The following is a 12,091-nucleotide window of genomic DNA, read 5'->3' as shown; positions in this document are numbered from 1 at the left end:
TTGGAATTCATGCTTAAAATTAAAGCACGAAGGAAGATTCCCCCAAAGCACTCAGTCTGGCTGCTACTTCCTTTGTTTAGAGGAGGGAAAAAAAAATTAAAAAATTTACTGACCAGAAAACTCTTAAGGGCTGCCTTGATACTGACCAGAGCAACAGCGACTTGTATGTGTGACTGGGTGGCCACCCGACATCTTTGGGGGCTGTAGCCTGTGCTTTTCTCTTCAGCATTGTTTGAAGGTCCATCAGTTGCCTCCAGCTGCTGGATATCTGGAGTGTTGAGGCTGAGATAACTCAGATAGCAGCCAAACTTGAGCAGTGTGCCTGCTTCCCAAAGCACGTGGCCATTGATAAATAACAACTCCTGGGGCTTTGCAGCTGGTGTACTTCTACTCCAGGAACAATTTCTCAGCCCCAGCACTGTGCCAGGTTTCCTAATGCTACCATGATTTCTGTCTCTGGTGACATGTTTTGGTAAGCAGATTATCTGTTCATGGATAATGGAAGGGCACATTTGACAGAGGTCTGGGGAAATAAGTGTGAAAGATCATTGTAGAGGTGGCTTGGGCAAGAATGGAAATAATCCACGTTTTTCATTTGTTGAAAGAAAAAAAATTGAATATATCAATTAATTCTCTTTTTCTTCCTTTTAGATCACCAGATTAAAAATTGATAGAAACCCCTTTGCCAAAGGTTTCAGAGATTCTGGGAGAAACAGGTAACAGAAGCTTGTTTGTGTTTCCTCACTGATCTCTTCCCTCCTTTCCCTGATGGGTGCACAGGGAAAATGTCTATGGTTGAGAAAGGCAAATTTTTCCTTTTAAAACAAAAAACAGAGATAGAAAGATAGGGGATTGCAGATTGTAAAACAGACAAATAGGTTACAGCTAAACACTGTATGTACACTGTGTTAACAGCTTAACACTGTGCAAATAATTATTCTTTATTATATGTAGGGTTGTCTGAAGGACATTTTAAAATTTTAATTTTCACAAGAAATGCCAAAACTTGGAGAGCAAATGCTTGCTTTATGTTAGAAGAAAAAATTAGTTTTTCATAGGTGTGCAGGATAAAAGAGCAAAAATGTTCTAGTTTCAAATAATTTCAGTTTTTATTCAGCAGTGTAAAACGGTTTCACTTTGACTGTGTTGTTTAATTTTGTCTTTCCCATAATGATTTTTATGGGAAGATTAGGTACAATGCCTTAAATATTATTTAGAAGAAATTATATTTTAACAGCACAGTAGTTAAAATGGAGCTTTAATCAATCCCCCCATTGTATTACTGAAACACATTACAGAGTTATCAAAAAAGGTAAGTAATCAAAAAACTCAAGAGAAGTTTCAACTTTTTCTGCCATTCACGAATCCTGCAGCAAAATGTGCAGCAGATCTAAATATCTCAGATCTAAATGATGTAGGTATCTTTTAAATCAGTGTAAGAAACGCTTTAAACCTTAATTATACAATTAGACATATATGACTACATTACAAGAAGCCTAGGGTTGCAAAGCAAAGCTCTGAGTGTGCAGCCCAGGGAAAAAGTTGTGTGCACAGCCCTCATTTGCTGTTCCCATGGGTGCTGTAAGTCAGTTTTACTTGCATGCTCCTGTTGTGTGTGTTTACCAGGACTGCTGTCTCCTTCATAAGGAGTTTGGTGAGGTCAGTGCTCATGGATGGGCAACTGCCCTGTGTTTTCCACCACTCACTTCAGTGCTGCACTCTCCATCATCCCAAAAAAGGCATTCAAAGGACCTGAGCTCAGCTCCTCTGCTCTCATCTTATTGAATTCATGCATGAAGATGTTGCCACTCTCATTTAATCCCCACTGTGATCACCAGTTCTCCTTGAGGCATATGTGGCTTTTATTCTGCTCCCCTCTCCCGTGTGGGGAAAGCCAAGTGTGTCCTGGGTGTGGGATCTTCCCGGTGTGCACAGATCCAGCTGCACTGGGGGCTGGGTTTGGGAGAGGGATTGATGCAGCTCCAGGTACATGGTGGGCTGTATTAATGTGGAAGGCATTAATAAGGTCCTAGCTCAGTGAATTTGGACAGTTTCCTGAAAAGGTTGGGAATTGCTGATCTCTGTAGCTCATTGATTTAAGAAAGGGCAGGAAATTGCTACACGGCTGCAGCTGTGGGGAGGGCTCAGTAAGGCTCTCTGCTGATGTAAAGAGGAATTAAAATCTTTAAGGTATTACACATCAAAGGGAGTAGCCTGAGGCTTTAGGAAGAAAAAAACAGGCGAAGGTATTTGCAAGCATATATAGCAGTCAGGCGCCTGCCTCACAAGCAGGGTCTGGCTGCAGTTGCACTGCTGTTGTCAGCTAGGGGAGGACACAAATGCTCAGCTGCCTCCTTCCCAGAGCACACATACACAGATATTCCCATAGGAGGGAGGAAAGCATTGAAGTCCAAGCTGTGTGTGGAAAGGACTTTCCAAATGGGACTTTCCTTAACTGTGCTGGATGGCTTTTCTCTCCCTTGTGAATCTGTAATCTCATTAGGATCACTGGTCAAAACCCAATTGTGATACTCTGCAACTTCCCACGTCCTTCCCACAGCTTCAGTCAACTGCAGTGCCTCAGACTGTGGCTGGAGAGGATCCTGCTGAAAATGAAAATTTCTCCTTTGCAGAAGAAATAGGGTAATTTGAAGAAGGGCTATTTGTGAATCAGGCAAGCGAGTAGTACATGTTCAAGAGGTTTTATGTATAAGGACTTAAAAGAAAAAGTAAAGGTGTGGCAACAGCAAGAGACAGAGACAGAATTCTGAGGCATCTCCAGGACATCCTATTCCAGAGACATTGGATACTGAGTCAGAGCCATGGTTAGAGTTTGCCAGGAAATGATGGAGGAAAGAACTCCCAGGGAAAAAGCAGTGCATGGTGGAAGATAAGGAACTCTTAAGCCACTTCTTTCCTAGGATATTTCCTTTCTGCTTTATGTTGAGGCTCTTCCATTAAATGGAGATGGATATTTTTCCTCCACTTATTTAATGTTATTGTTTCACTGTTGTCTCATGCTGCAGAAATTGTGGAGGTGACTGTTGTTTTTGAAACTAGCTTTCATTTTTGATCTTTCACTTCATCTGCTTGCAGCCTGCCCCTTTATTTCCTGTGATCTCCCTTCATCAGTGCAAAAGGCTGCTAAAACTCTGCTGCTCTGGGGATGCCCCATCATGGTGTCACTGACTGTATCCATATGGGGGAGCAGACTTTTCCCAAATCCTTTCTTGGATCTCTGTCACTTATTTTCATGAGTGTCTCTCTCCAGTCCTTACTGCCTCAGCCTTTGAGCTGGGAGAAGGAGCACTGAGGTGTTTCAGAGGGAAGGATGGAAACAGCTCAGCATCTTGCTGATGTTAAGCAGCCTTTGAGCACTCAAACCATGTTAAGCAATGGGGTTCAGGAATCTAACCATGAGCCTTGTGGGATGGCAGAGGTAGCCTGTGATTGAACGTCAGTCCTAGCTCGTGTTTATTAGAGATTCTCTCTATCTGAGTTTTGGGCTTTCCTCACTTTTTGCAAAAGCACATAAAGTCTCTGTAAAAATGCAACATGAGAAGTTCCTGATGTTGAAAGAGAAGTTTCCTGGTGGTGAAAGGATACCCACATAATGTATGAATAAGGCAGGTTATTACTTGGTTGCTTTCCTGGACTTCAAGAGATTGAGAAACCAGTTTTTGACATATGGAGATGAGCTAGCCAAATGTTTGGGTAGTGAGGGTGCAGGTTTAATGCCACAGAGGTTATTTTTAGAGACTGGGTAAAGTTCATCTGACAACGGGATGCTTGCAGCAGCTCCTTATCCAGGAGGAAGCCAGAAGGGAAAACAGTCAGGAAACTCAACAGGGTGATGGAAGAAAAAGACCCTAGTGCTGAAGGAAAAGCCAGCACTTTCCTTTCAGATGTGGGCAGCTGAGGTGAATAAAAGTTGTTTGTTTGGAAATACTCTTTGAGCTTTGTCTAGGTTAAGAAAGCCAGGAGGACACTTGGAGCCAATAGTTTGGCTTCCCCAGCAAACAATGAAGTGATGGCCTGAATCCTGTGTGCAGTGGGAATGGCAAGATCAGCCATATGGGATGGATTATGGAGGTGCACAGATAGCTCGTTTCATTTTTCAGACAATGGAACTGTTTCATTTATTGCCTATTATTAAAACTTTATAGCACTAAAATTAAAAGAATGAATGAAAAAGAGAGAGCAAATTTTGGATACCTTTTAAAGCACTGACCTTATTAAAAAAATGCTGGCAGTGAGACCTCTTCTGATACTTTTTTTTTTTTACTTCCTTCATAAAGATGGTGTGAGAGGGAAGGGTTTATGGCCTGATAGATATTTTGAAGTTAATTTTTCAGTGCAGTTCTTTGGAAGAGAAAGTAGATGCCACATGGATAATGTTCAGCACACTTGGTATCAGCAACCCTCAGCAAAGGCCCTCCAAATTTCCTGACATTTCAGAAACACTGAAAACAATTATTTTTTGTCAACATTTATTATTGTCCCAAAATGTCTCTTCATTGGCCAGGTGGGGATCCATTTCCTTGTTAGGGGGTGGAACACACACACAGAATGGCACTCCAGTATTTCTGCTGACTGTGGGAGCACACCAATGTCATGAACTGCTACAGGAGAGGCAGTTATTAGAGTTGACGGGGATTAAACTTCATGATTCCCATCTCATCCCCTCAACATTTTCCTTCAAAAATAGGAATTCATTGCAGACAGAAGAAAGGTTGGGGCTAGGGCTGTAAAATCAGTACACAAAGGTGGTGTGCCTTCTCACCAAGAGCTGTTTTTAGCATGAATTAATGTTTTTTCCTCTGCAATACTCCATTCATAATGTGGTAGGTGCCTAGCAGGTTAGCACATGAAGCTGCCGTCTCATGGCTCTTGTCTGACACCTGGAAGGATGTGAAAATTCAGTAAGGATGTCTTCTGCTTAGAAGCTGTTTCAAAAGCACCCACAACAGTTTTTCTGCATGAAGAAAAAGAGCACCCAAACCCAGAAACCAAAGATTAAAAAAATAAACCCCACAAACTAATGGGAAAAAAGGTTGGTCTAGTATATAGAGGCTTAAATTTGTGCGTAGGAGAAGTGGACGTAAGTTTGATCTCTGTCACCCACATGCTCAGAGAGGATATTTTATACACATGTTCAACATATGCAAACTTGTGGGGAGTAAAGGACTCACATTTGGGGCAGGAAGAGCCAGCTGTGGAGTTTGACATTCATTTTTCAGGTACCAGTGATACCACGCTGCCCTCAGCTTTGCAGGGCAAGGCCACACTGCTGCTGCCAGCAGTCATGGTGTGGAAGGGGAAGGGTGGCAGGAGCTGTGTTCACAGCAAGGGGGATGTTGTAGAACTGCTCCCCTGGAGCAGGAGGAGGTAGGTCCCTGTTGGTGTTGGCATCTTTCCTTCCTCTGACATGCAGGGCAGTAATAGAGCAGCTTTACAAGCTGCTCTGACACTCTCAGTGCTGCCATTTACCCCCTATCAGCTCACAGACACAGTCAAGTCCAACCCTTGAAAGCAATATATTATCCCCAATTTACTGTTTTATTTCTTTTTATTAAGTCTTGGATATTCTCTTTTTTTCCTTTTCTTTTAGAAACAGAAATTATATGGTGCCTGTGAGAATTGTATTGATATAGGGGAAAGTGTTAGATGGAGAACTAGAAACCTTGAATTGTGAGTCAGTTGATGAGCTGATAATGATGTAGGGAGAGGCAAGGGTAATAGATTTAATCTACTTTTAGTGCCTCCATGAGCCACCTCCTATTAGGGACAGGATTTCACTGAAGTGAGATGTGAGACCAGAGCTAGAGCGCAGTGCTGGTGCAAAGTGGGGTTGTGTACCTGGGGACCTAAGGACTGAGCCAGACTGTGTGTCACTGCTCTCAGTGAGTTGGCCTCCCTGCTTCTCCACGCGATCCTGTGGCAGACACAGAGCAGCTGGAGTAGCACAGCTGGAACTTTCAGTCTGCATTTCTGATACATTACGTGGTTCTAATCATCAAGGCAGGTTCTTTCAACAACAGGTCTGGCTGCACTGCAATTTGCTCAGGGCATTTTATGCCCCCTGGATATACAGTACCAGAAAGTCTTCCCTCAGTGTTTGGGCTGGGGATCATTCTTGAGGCTGCAAAAAAGGCACTGTTCTCTTCCTGGCTGTGTGTGTTGAGAAGCAGATGGAGTCTGAACATGTGTGACTTTCACACACAGGGAGCAGAGGAAATCCTGGGGGTGGTAGCGGTAGTCAAAGGGCAGCTTCGGCACACAGAGCACAGCTTAGCTGATGGGCTCAAATTCTGCCCTGCCTTGTTGCATCTGAGCTCCATGAGCTGGCAGAGGCCACTGTATTAACCAAATAGTTTTGTTGTAATGTGCTCAGCGCTAGTGTGAGACTGCTATGCAGAGATGTCTTCTGTTTCTACTTCTAACAGCTTAGCAGCTAATAAACACCATGCAACAACCTCTCTTCTAAACCTCCTCTTAAAATACAGAGTTTGGTTTGCCAACTCCAGTGTATTTAAAGCATCCAAGCTTCCGGGGAGACTTTGGAAAGTTAACTGAGTGAGTGGAGGCATGTGCAGAAAGACATTTTCAGAAGGAAAAGGCAGCTCCAGTGTCAGCTCAACATCTGATGAGCAGCTCTGGGGATGTTGTGCCTTTTGCATTGAAAGGGGATATGTTCTCGCATTTGATGAAGAATCTCTCCTGGTATTCAGTCAGTGCAAGGGCTGTAACCTACTGTGGGAGAACAGGCTGGGGAAGGTGAGGAATGGGGAACAGAGCGGTGTACAGCTTCCACTGAGGAGAGCTTTTCCTGGGAAGAAACTCCAGTGGGTTTGATAACACACCTCTGTCCTCACTGAGCCTGTGTCACTAAGAGACTTCCATCAGAGCCAGGAGTTTGTGGTGACAACAAGAAAAAAACTGAGACCCCAGCCTTTCAAGAAGAAAAATTCTCAATCACTTTTTGGCTTCTTCTCTTTGATAAGTGTTTTTGGTGAGTTAGGGACCCAAAGCAGCTATATCACTGGCCATTTAGAAAGAGCATCTTACACATTTCTGGTCGAAGTTCAAAACCAAGAAGATTCCCTTTTTGATGGCTTCTCATAGCACTTGGAACAGTGTCCAGAACTGTGAAGTGGCAGGGAAAGGCAATTCGCAAAATCTCTCTGATTAAATAGTCTGAATCCCAGGCCTTCTTTATTTGCATGACAGCTTACATCCAAAATTGTGGAGGGCCACTCAATGATAAATTGAATACGCCTTAAGGAGCTGACAGTTGTGTGTCCTCTGGAAAGCAGACAGAAGGCTTGAGATTCTTGCTAGAAAGGAAAAAGGCATTTAGAGACCGCTAGGAACTTTTGAAATCCTGGGCTGGGGAAATTTCATTTTACTCTCGTGGCCAGCACCTGTGCGGGAAGACTCACTTGAGGAATTCACAGATGCCAAGGTGACCTTTCAGTGGCCGCTGGCAGCCTGCCAAGCAAGGTCAGAGCCTTCTTTCCTCAGCACCTGTATCCCCAGCTGGTTGACATTCTTATTTACTCCTTATTTTCTTTCCTTTGCACAGGACAGGGCTGGAGGCCATCATGGAGACCTACGCCTTTTGGAGGCCCCCCGTGCGCACTCTCACCTTTGAAGATTTCACTACCATGCAGAAGCAGCAAGGTGAGTGAACAAAGAGATGGCAAGAAAGATTGTTCTTTCTCCTGTAGAAAGAGTAGGAGAAGAGGGCATAAAAGCAGCAATGCACACACTTTGCTGTGTGTCCAGCGAGTGGAATGGGGATGTCACACATTGTTGAGCTCTTGGCTGAAGTGAGAGGACACAGAGCAGAAAGAGGGATGGAAACAGTGGACAGGCCATGTCTTATGAGGTGCAATGGAATCGCTTGGGTTCCCTGGTCTCCCTAGAGCTAGAGTCCTAAGAGCTAGAAGGAGGAGCAGGAAGGATTGTAGGGTTGGGCAAATCAGCCCAAGTACACAGCATGAGTTAAATGTGAAGAGAACACAGAAAGATTGAGGAAATGCTCAGCTGTGTCAGACACTGTTCTCCATTTACAGTTTACATTTGCTATTTGTATGCAAACACAAGGGGAAGTAGTGGGGTGGGGGTGGGATTTGCCCTCTGGAAGTTTTAGGAGACCAAGAGTATGTCTCCCTTTGAGGTCATGCTACCCTGATTTCAAAACACAGTGGCCTTGCTGGAGACACTTTCTGCTAGTAAGACTCTGGGAGGAATTATTGGATAGGCCAAGTGTTCATGCTGTGTCTTTTCATAGCTTCTGCCCTTTACATATCTCATTAGTTAAGTAGGGCTTTCATCTCTGGTTTCAGGCCACGTTGCTATTTTGCTTTTTGCAGAGGTAGATCTTTCCCATTCACTTTAGTGCAGCTATTTCTAGTTAAAAACAGTGATCCCTGAGAAAGAGTTATCAAGGCAGCAACCTGATACTTTTTTTATTACAATGTACATGCAAGAAAAGAGACAATTCAAAATGGTATTCAAATGTGACACCAGCAAAGGTAAGCAATCAACACCAAATTCCTGCCCTGTGTAGCAGATCTCCAGCCTCTCACATTCAAGCTTGACATCACCCCCAAAACTTCCCTCCAGACCTTGAATCCACCTAGGGATGGATGGCGTGTTCTCCTCGAGATGCAGGGAAGCAGCGATGGCTGTTGGTGTTGCCCATCACCGAGGCAGAATCAGAATCAGAATCAGAATCAGTGTTTGGCTGAGGAATCTCTTCTTGCTTGTTGACTGTCCCCCATGCCAGTTCCACATGCAACACCCCAGGGCCCACATCACCTGCTAAATAATTTTTCTGATGGCACAGCAGAGAAGTAGGACAGAGCACACTCCAGCCAGCTCTGTTAGACTCCCCGTGCATGGTCTTCACCTGACCACCCAACTCCTCTTGAATAGCACACCATGGGGCAGGAGGGACTTTGCACAAGCTCAGGGGCTTGTGTCGAGGAGCACTTGTGGTGGGGCACGTGGTCAGAGATGGGTTAAAGCAAGGGTTTAGAAATGTTTTCATCACCCACCTAAATAGAAACATAACAGTCTCTCCTCCTGGTCACAGTCACTGAAGCAGCCTCTCTCCAATGTCTCACCCCCTATCCGGGCTCGCCTGCCTCCCTCCCCTCAGTTATCAGATAACATCCTAGTGCCAGGTCCAGCTACTGCTTACGTGGTAAGGTAATATTAGGAAAGGAAAATATTTAATGTATTTTTAGCTTGTTATAATATAGTTTGGCAGCTGAAAAGCCAGAAAGCAAGCCAGTACCCTGTAACCAGCAGGCCCTGTGCACCACCACCACTGCAGCAGAGACAATAAAGCCTAGGGCAGCCCTTAACTGAAGCTGTGTTCGTAGGTTGATCTCAAAACCTAACAACTTGTTACAAAAGGGTTTTTGAGCTCTGCATTTAGCCATGTGAAATAATAAATCAGAAATATTCCAACCCTCACAGTGCTCATCTCTCTGGTAACTGCTGTAATGAGCTGACCCCTGGTCTCAAAAATAGGTGCAAAGCTAAGGTACAAACATGCTCTATTTTAATTTCTGGCTGCTGGGACAGCCCCCTAAGGCAAGGACAAACATGCTGGTATGGAGTCCTTGGAATTGCTGACAGAAAGAGCAAAAACTGCTGAGGTGGCTTTAAGCCACATGTGATTCCTCCCTCCAAATGTAAGACAACCAGGATATATCATGCTCACACCTCTTCATCCCCTTGTTTTCAATCACACGAGCTGGGTGACAGGTGAGTAAATCACTGCTGTTTAGGAGCTGACATCAGCATAAGCCATTGAACCTCTGATCCTCTGAGACTTTATGTTGATGTGACTTGCCCCAGAGTTTCCTCCTCTCCCTCATCTGGAGCTTCAGTGCTCTGAGCTGCATGGTGTCATCTCATACCCTTATACATTTATGAATTAGAAACTCTAGTTTTGTTTTTTATTTTTTTAATAAACTGATATTTTAATTCCAGATCCCGCTGGTTTCATCAAAGCTGGGTGGATATCTGACATTTCTGAATAAACATTTGAGGAAATGCAAGCTTTCCTTTTATCCCCTGAAATGTTTGTTGGGAAATTGCATGGGGGCTACGGGAAAGTTTTGAGAGTAGAGGTGTGCACTGCAGCTAAAGAACAGTGAGTTCTCACTGCAGAGAGACAAGATGAGGACAGCAAGAGTGGCCACATGCCGAGACTGATGAGGAGCAAGCCATGGTTATCCAGCCTGTGAGGAGAGAGAGAATAGATAAAAGTACTAAAATAAGATTGCTGTCTGTGGTGATAGGAAAAAATACAGTAGGTTCTAGTTACATGAAGTTTAAGGATGTGCTGTAACAGCTTCTCTGTAGGAACTGTGGAATTCAGTTTTGATTTTCCAGAGACTGATCCATCCTACTGTAATAGGAAAAATTACACTCTCTGGGGCAAAAATTTGGGGCATCAGCCGCATAAATATGGTGTCTTCCTTGCTTTCAAGCTAAATTCTTCTGTGCTACCTGAATTTTCCAAGATAGTTTTGCCTAACAAATCAACTGAATTATTTGGCCAGGTTAGAGATTTGACTGATAAAAATAACTGTATAAATGTGATTTTTTTTTGGAGAGCATTTAATTTACTGCCACATGTGCCAGTTTCAAAAAGCTAGTGTGTATTCTGAAATGAGGAGCTGACTGATCTCCAAGCTGAGGATAACTACAAATATGCCCTCCTGTAAAGACAAACCCAGTATTACTCTGCAGAGTCTGGTTCCAGCTAATTTATCAAAATCTAAATGAATTAGTGCAGTTCCTAAGAGGTACAAACCCCAAAAATGCTGCAAAATGGTCAGTAGTGATGGGGACAGAGGTAGCAAGGGCAATAGAGATTGCTTGGTAAGCTGCAAGCATGCAAACATGCGTCATTTAAGAGACTTCAAGTTTTCTGATCTAACTAAATGTTTATCCCTTTTTGTGGGGTGTTAAAGAGCTAAGGACAAATTTCCCCTCATCCACCTTCTTCATACATTTAGTTGTTTCACAGGTTTTTATCTCCCCCTTCTGTGCCTCTCAAAGTGAATAGAACCAATTGTTTAATTTATCTTTTAGTGGGAACTTTTCCAGATTCTTAATAGTTTCTTCAAATACAAGTCTGCACAGAGTATTCCAGACACATCTATGTGATACAATTATCTAAAGATACTACAATTTTTTCCACATTATCCTTTCTGCCATTTGACCTGCATCCTAGTGCTTTGCTCATTTGTTTGGCCCAAGCTTTATGCGGAGCAAGGGACGCACCAAAATCGATACTTGGTGTGCTGGATGCAGCTGTTTCATGCAGGGATTGAATAACTTTCTAATCTGCACAATGATGGGTTTCAGCTGCCAGGCAAACTGGAGGGTTTGATGTCGCCCCCAGTTGCAGATGCCTGGTGCAGCTGAATCCCGTGGTCCATGAGCTTTAGTTGCACGTGTTGCACTGAAGGGCAGCACATCAGCAAGTCCTGGCAGGTCTGTGACCTGAGTGGTCACCATGTTGTCCTACCAAGGGAAAGAACATGCTGCTACTCTTAGTGAAATCCCCTGGCTTGAGAACAAAACCTCTCTTTTGGAGCCCGTAATCCCAAAGTATCCGCAGCTTCGCAAGAGTGAGCACCATGCTGGACACAATCACAGCAGAGCTGCAGCCAGCTTTGAAGGAAAAAAGTCTCCTCTGAGAAAAACCTTTGCACGAAATGCTCCAAAAACAGCAATCCAGGAGCAGCTGACCTTCTGGGGAATGGTATCACCCACACTGCAGTCTACTTACTGCTGGTGAGAAAGGGGGCTTGGTGTTATTGAATGCACATGGCAGTGAGACGTGCGGAAAGCCAAGAATCTATTAAAGCCTTTAATTGGAATATATTTTCAAAATTTAGATTGAACCTCATCCAGATTCTCATTATTAAAAATTTGTGGCTCAGTTTCTTGATTTTAAAAGGGAACATAAAAAAAAAAAAAAAAAGAGGGAGAGAAAAAAGAAAATCAGAGTTCCAGTAACTCTGCATTATGTCACTAAGAGTAAAAAGAGATGTTG

General features: G+C 43.6%; 1 protein-coding gene across 1 annotated transcript in view; it reads left to right on the top strand.

Moving 5' to 3' along the window:
- The window catches only part of TBX15 (T-box transcription factor 15), an 89,530-nt gene that overhangs the window by 65,631 nt on the left and 11,808 nt on the right, over nt 1-12,091 (top strand). Inside the window, exons 6-7 of the mRNA XM_058824957.1 lie at nt 652-716; nt 7,586-7,683. Coding sequence (XP_058680940.1) covers nt 652-716; nt 7,586-7,683 — 163 coding nt within the window. The remainder of the gene's footprint in view (nt 1-651; nt 717-7,585; nt 7,684-12,091) is intronic.

The sequence above is a fragment of the Ammospiza caudacuta genome, chromosome 2 (assembly GCF_027887145.1).
Source record: "Ammospiza caudacuta isolate bAmmCau1 chromosome 2, bAmmCau1.pri, whole genome shotgun sequence".
NCBI lineage: Eukaryota > Metazoa > Chordata > Aves > Passeriformes > Passerellidae > Ammospiza > Ammospiza caudacuta.
The sequence above is the reverse complement of the archived record's forward strand: the minus strand, read 5'-3'. Positions and strand labels throughout refer to the sequence as shown.